The 18,621-nt window shown below is 34.9% G+C and overlaps 1 protein-coding gene across 6 annotated transcripts; it reads right to left on the reverse strand.

Annotated features, from left to right (window-relative positions):
* Window positions 1-1,593: 1,593 nt before the first annotated feature.
* tom1 (target of myb1 membrane trafficking protein) lies at window positions 1,594-12,270 on the reverse strand. 6 transcript variants are annotated; one of them, XM_046865739.1, is made up of 16 exons: window positions 12,113-12,270; window positions 10,671-10,749; window positions 10,444-10,522; window positions 9,286-9,435; window positions 8,625-8,753; window positions 7,251-7,370; window positions 6,378-6,494; window positions 6,089-6,222; window positions 5,947-5,986; window positions 5,755-5,842; window positions 5,137-5,197; window positions 4,934-4,982; window positions 4,562-4,630; window positions 4,072-4,131; window positions 2,373-2,409; window positions 1,594-2,009 (listed from the first exon to the last, which is right to left on the reverse strand). In XM_046865739.1, exons 1-16 carry the CDS (start codon window positions 12,162-12,164, stop codon window positions 1,915-1,917), a joined length of 1,359 nt encoding a protein of 452 aa, XP_046721695.1. In that variant the 5' UTR covers window positions 12,165-12,270; the 3' UTR covers window positions 1,594-1,914. The 6 variants fall into 6 exon arrangements, with proteins under 6 accessions (XP_046721695.1, XP_046721693.1, XP_046721694.1 ...); XM_046865737.1 differs by having other exon boundaries at window positions 4,916-4,982; XM_046865738.1 differs by having other exon boundaries at window positions 4,934-4,985.
* Between the last annotated feature and the right edge of the window lie 6,351 nt (window positions 12,271-18,621).

The raw sequence follows: 18,621 nt of genomic DNA on the forward strand, positions 1-18,621 counted from the left end.
GTGTGTTACCGGATACCTAATAATTTGGTAGTATAATCTGAGACATGCACTTCTGTGTAATGAGAAAATTCTCACCTATTTCCTTTCTACATGCATTTATTAACACCTGCTCATATATTTTTTAGGTAACATAACTGAGTTCTAAGAAATGTCAAATAACACTTCATTCATAATATAAAAACAATATTAGCTACTATTAGTTAATAGAAAACAAATTTCTAACTATAACCACAAAGTAACATGGTACAGAGTATAATATGCATGTTATATCAACATTCTATTGTTTCATGTCTCACAAAAACATAATAAAATTAAAATAGAATGGGAGACACCTATGATATAATCATGATTTCATATTAGAAATGAACATTAAATGACCAATGAACATTTACATTTAAAAAAAAAAACTACAGTTTGAATAACAATATGGATTTAATGTACACACATAAACAACATTCTAGGATCTATGAACGAATATGCAATATGCTAACCAGCAAGTTGGCTAGTTAACTGCTAGTAAACTTTAAGATTTATCACCGGTGGGCATAAGTGGGATTTTGGAATCTTGAGATCTAAATTTCATAACACTCCCTCAACACAGTCTCGGTTTTGAAACTAAAAAACAAATCTATTTATTTAGAAGCAGCTCAAAACAATCTGGTACTTAGGGTTACAAGCTCTCTGCTGCAACATGTCTGGTGTTCGTTTTTTTTTAACAATTAGCACAATTAAAGTTGCATTGCCTTCTCCTATTAACAGCTAGCTTATGTATTACAAAGATGTACTGCAAAGAAAAGAGTGCATTCGATTCAAAGTAATTCATACAGAAGTCTAAAAATGTAAAACAGAGCTTATACATAAGGAGGAAAATTTGCAAAGCAGTATGTGATAAAATAGACAATAAATTAACATTACAGTAGATAGCTGGTAGATAACTAGCGAATCCTTTCTGTGGTTTAGGTCAGTTGTAGTAACAGACATATTTAACAGACCTTCATTTATTTTCAAAGGGTTTCAAAGAATCAATTTTGAAAGTAACCAGCCTGATTTTGTAATATAATCAAGACTGCATGTAGTCCATTACACAATACCCCTTAACAAATATGGCACCTCCTACAATGAGCCTGTATGTGCTTCAGAGCACCTCTTACGACTACCAATTACTATAGTTGGCAGCTATTGTCATAGATGTTCCCATCCATTTATTTATGTATGCATCGTTTCATTCATCTTCAAAAAGGATTTAATCCGGAGCCTAGTCCAAGGAACATTGGACACATGCAGGAATGCACCCTGGGTCACCAGTACATCACAGACACCAAATACATACATTCATACCACAAGGCAATTTAACACAGTCAATCCAGTGAGTTTTTGGGAGGAGATAGAAAATGTAGAACTAGGGAGAAGTAACTTGAATCCAGGATTGAACCGCTGATGCTGGAGTTCTAAGATTACAATGCTAAAATGCTTGTCCTGCCTTAGGGACAACCCTGTGACAACCAAATACGACTTATACATTCAAAAAGGGGTTTGTTTTGTTCTGTTCCTGAAAGGACCATGATGCCTGAAGGACAGTCATAATGCCGCACCTTGTATAGAATACAATATTTATTAACATGGTGAAATTTACTATAACTTTCAATCAATGTGCCACAAACCCAAAGCCACAATTTGTTGAACATTCCAGATTCTTCTTATACAAAACACTGTGCCTATGGGGGAAAATTTTACACTAACCAAATTATAACATCAGCATACCTCCACTGTTTACAAATGTGCAAGAAAAACATATGACGCAGCACCATATAAATAAAACATAAATCGCATTACATAAACCATAATGGTACAAAGCTAATCACATTATACCACAGAGCTTTGATGGTGAATGTTAACTGTGGATCCTGTAAAGAACTATGGCTGTGAGGGCACATGGTCATTAGATGAAGCTTTCACAGAGGGTAGACGCTCAGCTGCTTTTGCTCTGCCTGCCAAAAACCTATCAAACTCTGCAAGACATGGAGAGAAACAAGACTGTATTGGGTGAAAAAACTTTTGGTTTAATTGCATGTTCAGCAATGGAATATGAGAATATTGCTGCTACTGGTTATGACAAATAAATATTATTTTCCCTGCTGTCTACTACACATTTACAGATTTACTACAGTTACACTGTGCATCCTATTTATTGCCAGAGAACACTGTTTTGCTGCCAATTTTTAAAAAGTATTTTAAATCTCTCTCTCTCTCTCTCTCTCTCTCTCTCTCATATATATATATATATATATATATATATATATATATATATATATATATGTGTGTGTGTGTGTGTGTGTGTGTGTGTGTGTGTGTGTGTGTGTGTGTGTGTATACCTTCACTAGTAGCACCCTCATCTACCAAGTCATCATCCTGCACAACAGAAACAAGCAGAGGTTTTAGATAGCCCAAACATCCAAAAACAGCCAAGAGACATTATTACATGCTGGAAACACCATCTATTACAAATAATATAAAGAGAATGCATTCTCTGGTTTTGTTTTCTGTTGACAAATGTGACAGATTCCATGACTAAAATAAAAATAATGTAAAAAAACAAAAACAAAAAGAAAATTATCCCAAGCCAAATAATAATAATAATAATAATAATAATAACGTTAGGACGGGCATCCAGCGTAAAAACATTTGCCAAATCAAACATGCGGATGATCCGCTGTGGCAACCCCTAACGGGAGAAGCTGAAAGAAAATGTTTACTGTATATATATATATAAACATTAATCACAGATGCATGTACATGCATACACTATATGGACAAAAGTATTGGGATACATGATTAAACTCCATGAAGATATGGTTTACATGGGTTGGAGTGGAAGATTCCAAAAGAGTGAAAGAGTTTTCTTTATTTTCATGACTATGAAAATTGTAGAGTCACACTGAAGGCATCAAAACTATGAATTAACATGTGGAATTATATACATAACAAAAAAGTGAACTGAAAATATGTCATATTGTAGGTTCTTCAAAGTAGGCATCAAGAGAATGCCAAGAGTGTGCAAAGCAGTAATCTAAGCAAAAGTTGGCTACTTTGAAGAACCTACAATATGACATATTTTCAGTTGTTTCACACTTTTTTGTTATGTATATAATTCCACATGTGTTAATTCATAGTTTTGATGCCTTCAGTGTGACTCTACAATTTTCATAGTCATGAAAATAAAGAAAACTTTTTGAATGAGAAGGTGTGTCCAAACTTTTGGTCTGTACTGTATACATATATATATATATATATATATATATATATATATATATATATATATATATATATATAGTTTGCTCCCACAGTAGCATTGTCCTGCATTGTGTGTGTGAATGTCTTTGAATGTCAAAGTGCTGTGCATGAGTGAAATGCTTAGATTGCTTCATTTGTAGGTAAAATGGAAAGGTAGAATAAATTACAGGTATTATCAGGTGTTTTACTATTTGTATAAGAAAACGCTCCACTTTAACATATTAAACGCTCAGCACATTTATTCTCTTAATAATCCCCTTTCTCAACATGTGGCATGATTTTTAAGTGCAACAAGCATTGCTGTACTGTTTTGTTTTGAGTTCACACCACATAGGTTTGTTTTGACAGGTGACTATGTGTGGAATTTAGTTTCTGCCCATATGCCAAGTCAGCTGTGCATTTCTTAATTTTGTCAGAGTGTTTCCATGTTAAGCCTGTAATTAGTGTCTGTTTATACTCTCATGTTTCGTTGTCCTATTTCAAAGACTTACTGTGCATTTGTATCTATGTCTGAGCTTTCATTTTGGGTTGGGTTTTCTTGGTTTCTCAAAATTTTCTCCACTTGCTGAGTTTCTGCACATGTCCTTTCTCTCACTACTTCACATTGCACATTCATCTTAATGCATACTACTCAGTAATTACGATCAAATACTTATTAACTACAAACTAAATCATGTAAAACGTACAATTTTTAATGTAGTAATAACAAAACTTGAAACACGCTATGATCTTTAAAAAAAAACGTGTGAAACAATGAAAAACTAGAAATCAAAAACTCACATCATCCTCATCAAGCCATTGCTCGATATTGTCCATCACTTCACTCTGATTAACAGGAATCTAAAAAATAAAAACATTGCTGTTACTACTGGGTGCTGAAAAATCATGTGATCATTACCCTCACATTTACAATATTAGCCTCAGAGAAGAAAAAGGCACCCCATCATGCACAATTGCTAAGCACTGCTACACAAAGAATACAGCACATTGCCTTGCATTGCCTTGGAAAAAAAAAAAAAATTAAATAAAAAAACAAAAAGAAGCACCTAATGTTCAGCAAATGCAATAGATATTAAATGAGAGAGCTGCCATCTGCCACCTGCCACCTTAGAAAAGCACTCACAGCACATCAATATAGGATCTGTTCAGCTCCACTTTGCATATGAGAATAAATCAAATTCAGCCACTCCTAAAAGAAACCACATACAAAATACCCCTTTTGCAAAAAGGCATGCAAGGCAACTCCAAAGCCACACTGCATGAGACCCACCATTCCCTTTTCCACCATCCAACAAAACTGAGGTGAAGAGCCAAGGAGGGTGGAGCCTGGGCTGCCATCCTTCACATAGACAGACAGGTTTTTCAGTGACTGACATGTTCAGATACTATCAGATACAACCTGACAATCACATAATGACTTTACTAAAGAATTCTGCATAACTGCAACAAAAAGATTTTAAATAGTTTTGCTGCACAGACAAATATGCAAAAGGTTTTAAACACAAGCTACTATTAAAGCACATATGCTTCAATCTACAGCTAAAATCAAGATGTCTCATGTTAGTAAGCACTTCATAACGCACATATTAAGACATTTATAAATGCAAAAATCAATGCTACTCACCCCTCCAGCACTGGGTACCTGACTGGATCCTGCTGCGAGTTCATCTAATACAGAGTGTTCTTGCCTGCTTCTGACACAAAAACACAAATACATATCACTTTTTACAGATTACACTTCTTTTAAATTATTTCACATTAATTCTGAACAACACCCATAAAGGTTGCTCTGCTTAGGGTATAAAAAAAAGAAGCTGAAAGTAAATAACTGACTGAATATTTTACCTGTCTTGAAGGTCCCCTGTAGGGTGGTCATTTCTCTGAATTCCATTCTTCTCCTTGGTGGCTGAAGAAAACCACAATTTAAAATGATAACCATAGTTATTTTCTTATGTACAGTAAGTTGACAGGGTGGTGTGATGGGGAAAGTCATTACCACCCCAAATTTGACAGATATTCTTGTAACGTTTATTGATAATACTTTTAATAAATGTTATATGATATTGAAATATTATTCAAATTGAATAAGGGTATTTTGTTTATACCTCAGTAATCTATCTGAATTAAAGCATTTTATTAAGGTACAATCGTAATTTAGCTGAAACATTTAAAACTAAAACACTCCTGTTATCACTTTCATTACAGTACAGCTATGAGCAGAGATTAAATGAATGTAAAATGAACGTCTTCTCATAGAAGGCTACAACATATCAAATTTTACTAAAACAACATATATGTATTTTTTTTATATGTTTTGTTTGGAACATCTGCCATGAAGTCTGCCATGAAGGAACTATAACGTCCACACTATGCTAATACAGAAAATGAATCAATCACTTCCTATCGACAATCAGTATTTAGTAAACCTAGCTTTAGCAAGTTGATCAAAATAGTGCTGCTTACTCAAGCAAGCCATGTTACTTGACAGACTGCTGACTGTTTGTCTGATTGGCTCAGACACTGGAGTTTCAAGGTCAATAAGGTTGGTGCCCTGAATTAAAACAAACAAAAAACCCTTTAAAAATAATTAACAACAAATGTTATTATTTATATTATAAATTAATTTACAAATGATGTTTAATTTAATGGCCTTACTGGTTGTTTAGAATTCTGCCTGCTGAGATTTTTCTTATAACTGGAAACCAAATGAGTCAATAATTAGATTGCAAATTGTATTCAATAGGTAGTATTACTATGTGTCGTGTTACAATTAAAGTTCAACAGTGATGTTCTTAACCTGTCATATTGTGTGAAGGTTGTGTTCATGTCATCATTAGCAACCAGCAGCTGTTCAATCAGCTTCTCGTCAGTTACTCTGGGAATTAGATGAACTATTTGGTCCTGCATCCCCTTGCATGTCGAGAACAACTGCTACTGACAGAGACAGAAAACAAAACAAAGCGACAGTCTATTTCTATCTACATCACATGAACAGATAGGAAATGTCAAGATGAACCCCAGAGCTAATATCTTTATTGTTTTGGATTATTACATCTATATTACACAATATATTTATGTTCTCTGACCTTAAGAAGCTCTGTATCTGACTGGCAAATGCATCCAGGATCCACACGACTCATTATTTCGGACATCACCTGTAGGTTACTGTGAACTGCTTCCAGGTTGGATGTCAACTTTTTTAGCTGTAACATTAACCAAGATCATAAAAAAAGACATGACGATTCTCACATGACATTGAGAAATTTACTCTTGTTGCTGAATGGGGAAAACATTTCATAGCTACATTCCAACATCTAGTACACCAGTTAATACCAATGGTTTTAAAATCGGCACAAACTTTTGGCCATATAGTCTGCCTACAGGTAAGTAACAAATAGTAAATGATATCAAACAAAATAGCATTTATAGAAATATAACTGTAAAAGTGTGTTGGTAATGGATTACTGTACCACCCATAGAAGATAATTGTAAGGAAGCAAGCAAAACACATTTGCATGGAGAACAAAGCATTCCGCACAATGGTTTAGTTTACGTTCAAAGATAAACTTTGATATATATGATGACTTTTTCTTCAATTTATTCACATTGACTTAATCTGACATTATTTCCATTACGGTATTATAGTCCTTGCTGTTTTTCTACAATAAACATGACAGCATGTTCCTGTAAGACGAATATCGAGTGCTAGTGTTTTAAAGAAATCATAAAATGATGCAATATAGAAATATGTGAAAAGCCTTTAAAAACATCTTACTAGCCACTAATGATCATTAATAATAATAAAATAAAATAAAACAGCAGTTAAAATTGATTTCAAACTAATCTAATGAGCATGTCTGCTGTTGATGAAAAGATGAATCCAATCCAAGCACTTTAATGTTTTAACAACAATGAAGCACAGGTGGTTTGCCTCATTGTGCAGGATGTGTATTTGATACCTGGTCAGGTGAAAAGGTGATCAGACCTTCTGTGTTTTGCCAGGGGGACGTCTGCTGTTGGGTGGGCACTTGGTGTGTGGGCGAGACAGGAGTCTGTTGTTCAGTCGCAGGAAAAACACGCTAATGAATGGGGAAAAAAGTGAGTGGTTTTTGTGAGTAAGCAGTAAAAACATGCACCACAAATGAAATGGTACACATGAGTCATGTCTCTTATATATACAGACTGGTGACAAGTTAAGGGAAAAAATACAGCTGACTTTTTTATGCCGTGGGACACATTTTGTATGTTTAAAAAGAAAGGTGTATCAAAATTAATAAAAAGTTATCCTGACCGACACCTTTATCCTGTGCTGAAACATTTCTCTTCTGATGGTAGTGGTCTATCCCAGGATGACCCCACCCCCATTCCCAGGGCATGAGGGCTCACTGAATGGGTAATGAGTATGTAAATTATGTAAATTATATGCAACTGCCTATAGACTTCAAAGTCACCAGATCAACCAATTAATTCCCTATGGGAGATATAGGGCTGATATGATCAAAACACTGAAGTGAAAGAATATATTTTAGAGGCATACTGTTCAATGCTTCATACTGCATGAAAGGTGATCTGGTCGCCTTACAATGACATTATATATTTATCTCTAGAAAGATCATGATGCACCAATGTGCTCCAGATTAAGAGTTACAGTGCATCCAGAAAGTATTTACAGCACTTCACTTTTTCCACATTTTGTTATGTTACAGCCTTATTGCAAAATGGATTCAATTCTTTATTTTCCTCAGCATACTAATTCCAACAAACAATAACCCATAATGACAAGCAACAGGCAGGACACTTTACAGGTTTAGAAAACAAAATTGTCAAAAATGAGACAGTATAGGTATTAAACATGAAAACCCCTTTTATAAACTACTCCACTCTGCTATTTCTAAATATTCCTTTCCAGTAAACAACACCAATGTGATACTAATAGTAACTCCCTTTATGCTTTAGAAAATTGATAGATAACAGGCTTTTTTATGATGTGATTTTAATGCTTTGCTTAAATAGTTATAAAGAAAATGGCATAGTCTAAAATGAGAAAATTTGAGAAATAGGTCTGTTGAACTGAGAAATGTGTCGTGACATATTTATTAAGAAAGATCTAAATATGACAAGATATGTCTAGCTAGATAAGTCCAAAGGTATCACACAACATATATTACCTTTAGAGCCTTTAATGAATCACAAATCCCAAGACCAATTAATGTCTAATAGCAAACACTAAACACGGCCGTGCCAAGATTTAGGCATCTGATAGAAGCATCTAGGCATTTGATTTTTCTCACACTACATAAATGTATTAATACATTCTCCACCACTCAATGTACCTTGTTGGGGGTGTGTATTGGACTGCACAGATCAGCCACTGGAAACTTGATTCCTTTCCTCCGGAGTTCTTCATACACACAAACTACACCAGTTAAATCTGGAGAACTACGAAATGCATCAGCCCAGGCCTGGAGAAAGAGAAAGAAAAAGAAAAAGAGAGAGAGAAAGAGAGAGAGAGAGAGAGAGAGAGAGAGAGAGAGAGAGAGAGAGAGAGAGAGAGAGAGAGAGAGAGAGAGAGAGTGGACACACCCAGCACTTTGTTTGGCACAACACACACTAGAAATGCTTTTTTATTTAAGCAATTTTACACAAGTAATGAATCCTGTTGGTCATAGGCGATCACACACACGCCTCTAATACAATTATGTGGTAGTGTAAGTATTTATTTAGCTTTTATACAACTGTTCAATGTTTCCCTGCAGCACAAAGACAGATTGACAGCCTGTATTTTGTGTAGTAATGCTTTCAATGTGATGTATTATTGCTAGAATCTGAATTTTACCTAGCTTAAATAGACAGGTAGAGTAAAATGTGCCAGTGCTGCTAAACTAAATATGAGCACTTTTGGAACACTTCTTCTCCAGTCAAATTGGCGTTCCACAGTTAACTGTAGAAACTGTAATAAATTATCATCTCTTATCTTTCAGACCGGTTTCTTACCTGTATTATAGTCAGTATTCTGTCATGAACAACCAAAGGAGGGTCATTTCTAGGTAAAATAGTTCGGACCAAAACCCCTTCTACAAAGTCTCTGGTAGACACTAGGGCATGGAATTTGTAGCCACAGTTTTTCACACAGGCCTCCAGAACCTGAGATATTATCAAGAGGAAAAAATGTATTAGATCACAGTGACTGAGAACTTTTTCATAGTATATAGTAAGTATTTAGGTATTTTGGTTTGTAAGCAAAACAGTAAAAAAAAATGTAGAAAATATACAAATACTGTGTAATAATAATAATGATATTATAAAAATGTATTTGTAAATGGTACAAAAACAGAATTAGTTGTTACTGAAAGTACTGTAGGTAACAATGCACCTGGTCAGTATAAAGAAAGCTTTAAATCTGTACTTATTATAATTATAAACGTTTTTTATAAAGTTTTGTAAAATATAATCCTGCCCATTTATATCACTGCTTAAAAACTGCTGATAATGAACTTAAGTATGGATGCACAGTACAGCAAAGTTTGCACCCTATACAGTCGCTATAAAAAAAAATATATATCTATATTAGGGCTGAAACGATTCCTCGAGGAACTAGAGTAATTCGAATACAAAAAAGTTTAGTCCATTCAACTACACACAGAGCACTGTGTTTCCTCATGGACCATTATTACTGACGCACCACCCCTAAAATCTGGAGCACTCTGGCCAGGTAAACACACGCTGCAGAATAAAAAATGGAGGAACGGCGAGGAGAAAATAGCGAGGAGCGAGGAAAGATTCAGGCCAAAGAAAATGGCAGAAAGTTTCCAAAGTTTGGGATCATTTCATACTAAAAAATAAAGAAAACACTGTATAGTGCGGTCATCGTTTCCAAAATAATTTAAAAACATTTCGTTACATTTTGATTTATATATTTGTACTTTCATTTTGATGCGATTTGGCAATTAAATGCACTAAATAGGTTTAGTTTTTTACAGATATTCTTGTATTCAATTTCAGCAAGTTAATTTTTCTAAAAAAGGAAACAAATTAGGTGTTTATTTCTAAAAAGAAAAAAAAGCTCTATGTGGACATTTATAAAAAATAAAAATAAATAAATAAATAAATAAAACAAAGAAAAAGACAATAAATATGAAACATGCTACTCACTGTTAATGCCAGCATGATTTCTTTAAAATTCTTATTCCCCACAATCCTCTTTTTTATAGCTCTCACTGCATCTTTAGGCCTAAAAGCAGAACAGTAATGCAACAATTATGTATTGTGTATATTGAAAATACAAGCACATACTAAAACATAATCCAGTGTTTTAAAATATTTATGATCTATTTCAGTGCATAGCAAATGATACAATCTGGATTTGATAGGACACAGACCCATCTTCTGTCTCACAGATGATGTCGCAGATCTCCATATTAAGTCCCCAGTCTTCAGACTGCAAACTTGTAGCATACTCTAAACACACACATGCACAAGATCATGGAAAAAAAAACATAGAGATATACGAATTCAGGCATGATGTGCTTAAACACAGATAAAATGAAATTATAGCATCATGAGAAAGAGCAGCATGTAATATAAGTACCAAGTTAAACTTCAATTAAGTAGCCTTGGACATCTAAAGTTTCATTGGTCAATGGCAAAAGCGAAAGCTCATTTTGCCTCTGTAAGATCACGTTACTACTTATTCAGCCGAGGTGTGGCTGCAACCTTCAAAAAGCATTGAACTGTTTGTTGGCAAAATATTAACCCCAAAGCCACTGAATCACAAATGATTTTGTCCAACAAATATTATGAAAAGACTGTACATCAAAATGCATGGTCCAGAGGCTGAAACTGAGCGTTTGCTTAATGATGATGAATACAGGGTGTAATTCAAAAGGCTTATGTGGTACATACAGTAGAGCTTCGTCACTATTTTGGGCAAAGCCTGTAATTTACAGCCCATTTGATAACACTTCTTACTCCTGTTTTATATTGGTTCACAGAGCTAACCCCCAAACAAAAGGCTTAACTTTTGCTATTTGGTTTGCTCAGACTGATCCTGGATTAAAGTTTGTGCCAAGTCAATGTTGTGTTGTTAAATTCATTCTTTGTTCTTTAGTTTTGGCACGTGCAGTTCTGCTGTCAGCTGCCTGGGCACACTGGTTTATTCAGGCAAATTAACAGATCAACTGAAAGGGAGGGAATGATGCTGGAATGTAAGAGAGAGGTGGTGTGTTGAACTTGAGTGGAATGTTGTAATTCTTCTTTTTCACTCTCTTTTTTTTTAACATATGGTACAAAATTGAGCTCCTCTGAATGAGATCTTTGTGTAATAACAACCACTACTACAATTACAATTGTTCCTAAACCTAGCAATGATGGGTGTACAGGGTAACAAATAAATAATTGAATGCAATCTTTTGCGTCTTTAACGAAGAAAAAACACCCTAATAATATTTAGCAGTAAATACATTAACGCCTAGTAAATCCAACAATATTTGACAGCTCCAGCAAAGTGCTTTATAACGCACCAATCAGAAAACGAGGTGCAGTTTTCGGCCCGCCTCCTTATTTTGATTGGACGGACGGGGTGTCAGTCTGGGTTTAATCCCAGCATTCGCCGTCAAATTTAATTCCATACGTGACATATTTGGAGAGAGTTGTAAAACTGTCATTCCAAATAAAATATATGCATATTATACATTAAACGAAATAAGGTTAAGACGAAATAAAATGTCATTGTTATTCATGCTCAGTGTAATGGGCTAATAATATATGCAGTAGACTCGCTAACCGGCGCGTCCAGCGTTTTTTTTATTAGTATTTTACTCACCTATTCGTTGGCCTACAGGTGTACAAAAAGGGTTTCCTGTTAAAAACTCCATCTTCTTTGTCAATTCGCCAGCTCAGTGTGGGATTTCAGAAAGATATCTGACGACACCGAAAATAATAAACAAACACTCCTGTTTCTGAAATGGGTTTACCCGGTGAGGTGACGTCATCTGTTAAAGGAGACGCGCCATTCAGTGCCTCAGTCTCAGTGCTCTGCTTCTGCTTTTTCTTACAGTATCAGGCCGTGCATTTTACACCTCATCTTTCAACGGTGTTCTACCTGAATCAGTCCACCTCTAAATGCCATCATTATGACACCACGGTTATAGAAACCATCAATATTCTACAGAAAATCAGTATAGCTTAGCGCTGCATCACAGATATGTATTTTTTTGCAGCGAGAATGAATTCCATTACTGAAGCAACAAACCCCATGAACACAATTCAACAAGTCTCCTATCACTGCATACATAATGTTTAGCATAAGCATCAATAATGAATATAAATGACCCTGGGTTTTCCCTGTTTATTCTTTTGTGCAAATTGTGTATTTTTGTGCAAATCCTATAGGAAAGAAAAGTGTAAACGTTTCATGAAAAACCTTAACATCTATTTGTTTTGGCTGACTTCTCCTCTCGTCCAGCTTTTCTTGAAAAGTCCTTCTTGTAAACATCCTTGTAAGTGTATCTGCGACCAAATCAATTTCTTCTCCAAAGGACTTGAAAATGGCAACATTACTGGACACCTGTTATATTGCCCAGGTGTCACCAAATCAAAATCTGATTGCTTAAAGCAACAGCTTTAGGAAACATGTAGTTTATGCTAGGATCTTTAAGGCCTCAATACAGATTTCTTTGACCCCTGCAACACGTTATGTGGTGGCTGAAATCTAATTGGATAGAAAATCTAATCTGAATTTACACTGGGTGCTGAAAGAAAAGCTATGAAATGAAGAGAAAAGACTATTGGGAATATAGGCTTGCAGAGAAGGCCAATGATGGCCCACCATTGTGCAAGTTAAAATGTCAAGCAATAGAAACAAACTAAGTTCAGAATCCAAGACTTCAGGACTTTCTTCAGCAGAAACTAAATCAGGCAGTTCCACAGAAGCGCCCAAAAATGCAGTCAATGCAAATGTCTTTATATACCTCTTCTGCAACCTGTGCCAATCTTTTTATTTTCCAACTAGTACCTCATTCGCCACATTCGAATAACTAGGTTCTTTTCAGTTAAATAAAATAATAGTTCCAGAAACCTCAGTTGCTAATAATTAATCGTAATTAATTAAATTAGTTAATATTTGCAAACTAGTAAGTGCATTCACAAAACTCTTTGTGCAAACATCACAGAACATTGGATTTCTTGCAAAAGCCTATACCTTTCTCAAAAGTAAGTATTTTTGTCAATGAACATGTCATTCCCATCAGAATGAAAAGTCCCTTTGTCATTGTTTACAAACAAAATCATTAAAATGTTTAATCATGTCAGTATTATGGTGCACAGTTTCAGGTTTTCTTGATATAAACTATGTTTTGGATTACAGTGACTGAAAATGCACAAATTTGACTTTCTTCTGTTTGGCATCTATTCATTTTAGCAGTTCAAATTCATTTTTGTGATTGCGTATTTGGTTTATATTTAATGCAAGAGACCGGACAGGATTCACACTTTTACTGTACTGTATTAGTGTCTGTTTGTATCTTAGTTGTTCATCCATTTTCAGAATTTATAATTCTTTGTTTTGCTCTGTCTGTATACCCTCTCCAATTGAAGGGTCACAAGATTCACCTTTGACCTGTTTTATAGAACTAGTTGATTATTGGTTAATCTGATGCCATACACTCTCCTTCATTAGTGACATTCAAAGTTCATCTGCACAATTAATCAATTCAAGCCACATTTACCAAAAAAAAAGTTCAATAGAAATTTTATATGACAGATGACTACAACTGGTTTAATCATTTTGTATTCAATGACTTATGCAATGAACTGATGCTGAGATGTTTTGGGAGTTAATACTATTTAGGTAAAACCAGTATAATATATTTGATCAAGATGACATAAACAACTTATAATGTAGGAAACAGCAGACACTTGTACATAATCAATTAAATGAATGTACTAAAGCATTCGTAATTCGATCAAAGCAACAAGAAATGTTCTTATGATGAGCACAAATGAATAAATGATCTGGAGGTTGAACAGGTAGTTTTGAGAATTTCATTTCTGATCTAAAAAATGCTCCAAAGCAGCTGAGAAAAACTGTAAAAGCAAAGTACATTGTGCTCATGCACACTCATCCTTCAATGATGCTGATTCTAACAGTAATTAATGAATTGCTTTTGAATATACTGATTTGCCTGAGTACAACAAGAATACATGATAAAAGCACATGACCATACAAGACCACATCAGGGTTCACAAAGTGTCAGCTACAAGCAGAAATCTGAAATTATGTGGTGCACAGGATAAGCAAATTGGACAGAGGATGATTTGAAAAAGATCAGCAAATGTCAAATATTAGTGAGCCAGTTCCCAGTGTAGCCTTGGGCTTGGAAAATTAACTGTATAGATTTTTGTGCATCTAATTCCAAGGTGATCAAAGCAATTTCAAGCAACCCTTTATTCTACTGTTAAATTGTGAACTCTGACTGACGTGTTTGACCTGCATGAATTTATCTATTGTGCCACTAATGTGATTAGATAATTGCATGGATGTTTACATTAAAGAGCCCAATTAAGTGCAATGTAATAAACATTTTGAATCTTTAACATCAGCTTGTGATCAACGTACAAATCACAAGAAAACTTGTCTTTGCACTGAATGTGTTTGCTTTGATGGCATAACCTGTAGCATTTAGTGTTTAATTATCCCACCTTTTTAAACTCAAGGCAAAGAGCTTCTTATGCAAGCTGCAACACTTAAACGTGAGCACCCACTGGAAAGAGTGTCGCTCATTTGCTGACTTTTATTCTTTACTAATTGTCTGCCTTTGGCTTACATGAGAATTCATTTTTATGTGATGTTGCTAGGGAACATACTCAAAAGCGTGACACTTGTCAGGCAGTCCACCATGCATGTCCTTGGACTATGCCGCGTGTCTCTATGGACACTTTTTGATTGGCTGCACAAATCCCTCAGCTGTTAGATTCTGTGGCCAACATACATATAAGCTCTTTTTCTGCAATGATTCTAAATGTTGTCTCCATCTTGTATTTGTAAAAAAGCAGCACAATTTGTAGCAGATCCATGTATGCTTCATGCGAGACTTTAGTTGCCTAAATTAAAAGTGCAAATAAGGTTTTTGGAGCGTTATCATCCTTTCAGAGGTGACTGCTTAATAGGTTTCAATAAAAAGTTATTTTAACTACAGTCTAAGTGACTGATTATCTGTAATAGCATTGCATTGCATGGTTACTAATGTCCAGTAGATAGATAGATAGATAGATAGATAGATAGATAGATAGATAGATAGATAGATAGATAGATAGATAGATAGATAGATAGATAGATAGATAGATAGATAGATAGATAGATAGATAGATAGATAGATAGAACAATTTATTGTGTCATTTTATTTTAATGCAGCAGATTCTGGTTAAGACACTTGTAGAGTTTTGTTTGGTTTTCCCATGTCCGTTTGGCTTTCGCTAGGATTCCTAATATGCTAGTAGGCAGGTGGTTTTGCTATAAGGAATTTGTCCTAGGGGTTAGAATATGCATTCTTGGTGTCTTTGGTGTGTTTTGCCTTTAGCCTGACAATGGGATACAGATCAAGTTCAAGTTGAAATTTTATTTGTCACATACACAAACATACAGAGTACGACATGCAGTGAAATGATTTATATGACTGTCTGACATTTAAGCATGAAAAAAGGAATAGAATATGAAGGATTTAAAAGAAAGTAGATAAATAAAAAGTATAAGCTATAGAAAATATATGTATATATAGATGGGGATAGATGCGTATGGCAGATATTGACAGTACAATTTAAAGTAATTTAGTGTGATTGTCCTTAAAGTGTCCATGTGCAGTATGGTGTGGTATAAAGTGACACTGTGCCGTGCAAGTCCAGAGTTAAAGTGACTTTCCTGGGTTAAGGTGTTGTATAATAGTGCAAAAACATTGTGCAGAAATAAAGTAAAGACGGAGAGAGAGGTCTAGTACTAGATCTTTCATGTTTCCTGGTTTGAACTCCGAATGGCCTGCGGGAAGAAGCTCCTCCTCATTCTTTCTGTGTTTGCTTTCAAGGAGCGGAAGCGCTTCTAACAAGTAACAGAGAAAAGTGTCTATTGTTGGGATGGCTGAGGTTTTTCACAATCTTCCTGGCCCTGGTCCTGCACCATGTGCTGTAAATGTCCTGCAGGTTAGGGAGCTCGGTGCGGATGGTACGTTCAGCCGACCGCACTACCCTATGGAGGGCTTGTCTGTCCTGCATTGTGCTGTTCCTGAACCAGGAAGTGATGCTACAGGACACTCTCAATGGTGCAAGTGTAAAAGGTCCTGAGCACCTGAGAGGGTAGTTTAAAGTCCCTCAAGCGTCTCAGATGGTACAGACGCTGCCAGGCCTTCCTCACCAGGGTGTTGATGTGATGTAAACACCTGACCAGATTAAAAGTTGCTAATGAAAATGAATGACTGAATAAATGGATAGTTATGGGTTCTAAAGGGGAAACCCTCTTTTGCTAATTTCTATGTGGAATCTTTAATCCTTCGTCAAAAAGACGAAAAAATCTCATCTCAACTTTTTATTTTTTCTCAGTTTTTTGTACACACAAAGAAATAAGAAACTAATGTGGAAAAAAACCTATTCTAAATCTTAGATTTTTATTTTTCAATAGATGAAATCTACCAGGTAAATCTTTGTCCATCAAATACATACTGTAAGGGTTACAATACAACAAAATATTTACACATAATTTTACCAACAGTTATCTTTTTAATACATTGCAGACTTTCCTTTATGCATCTCAATGAACCTCCCCACTCTGTGCATGAGTCATCCTGCTGCGCAGTGCAGTGGCTCAGAGAACAACGCTAAAAGAAAGGTGCAAGAAACAGCAGGTCAGCTTGTTTATCCTCAGCAGTTCAGTCACAAGGCTATGCTTTAAAAGTTGCTGTGTGTACTCTATTTTATTTTTATTTTTGGGGGTGGGGGTGGGGGTAAATTATATGCTGTTCATTCACAATGACAGTGTAACTACTAATGATTTATAACTAATAAGAATACGTGTGCAGACTCATCAAAAAGTAAAATGTTAAACTGATTACAAATTGTACATTTTCTCCCACTCAGCAACTATTTTAGCTTGATTGCAATGTGAGCAAATTATTTATTGAACTCATTATATTCTAATTATTACAAATTATACCATACTGCTAGGTTTATTAATTCTGATTGGTTTATTAATTCACATTTGACAGTGTGGAATCATTTCCAATTTTTATCATTTCATTTCCTTTCAATTCCAGAACAATTAGTTACTACTTAATCACTTAAGTAGTAACTCAGAAAATTCATCAGGACAGAGTTTTTTGCTTTTTGTGCATAATCATTGACATGGGCCAATTAATTAGATTTTTCTGAACTCCAGAAAGTAAAAAAAGAGGCTACTGACTGAATGGACATACCACATCATTAAATGTTACTTTAAACACCCTTTTTTTAAGAAAAATTATAGTGGAGAAAAAAAAATACATTTGTTGGTAATAGGAACTCATACTTATTTTCTTAAAACAGCACAACCTGATTGATACCTTAGCTATTGTCTCAGTTATTGGTAGCCTAGTGGTTGAGACCTCCTGATCAGAAGTTCAAATTACACCACCCCCCAATCTACCACTACCTTAACCTTTAACTGCTGCAGCAATATAAGTGTGATAATTGCAAGTTACTCTGGATACATGTCTGCCAAATGCTGTAAATTTAAAATGTAAAATTAAAAAGGCATGAGCATCCTGCACCTTATACATTGATTCTTTGTTAAGGTACCTTGAAACTTACGGCACAACACAGAACAATGATCATTCATTGATCATCTTTACTGAAAAATGTATTGTAACATTTACAGGACCACCAAAAACATCAAACTTCACAGACTGCTGAGGTAAAAATGAGCAAATCTTGTCTTGAAACAAGCCAAAACAGTAGTTGCTTTTTTCACATTCAGTAATTAACACAGTTAAAGGTGTTGCATTTGAAGGAGAGTACAATACACTTAAGAAAAAGACATGAAAAGAAGTGGAATTACATAGACACTGACTAAGCATATTAATATTTAATTAATAAACTTTTTCTTATGTCTTTACAGAATATATTTTTTATATAAAATGTCTATTTTGCAGCCTATAACAATAAATTGTAAATAGCTAATCAGTGTTTTCAGTAAGTGTGTTATCTGACATCCCAGTTTTCTAGCATAGTGATGCTTTAGATCAGAAAAATCTTCTAAAGCATTCAATCTGAACAGTCATGTAGCAGATAAACAGCACACTAATATGATCTTTT

The sequence above is a fragment of the Silurus meridionalis genome, chromosome 14 (assembly GCF_014805685.1).
Source record: "Silurus meridionalis isolate SWU-2019-XX chromosome 14, ASM1480568v1, whole genome shotgun sequence".
NCBI classification, from domain to species: domain Eukaryota; kingdom Metazoa; phylum Chordata; class Actinopteri; order Siluriformes; family Siluridae; genus Silurus; species Silurus meridionalis.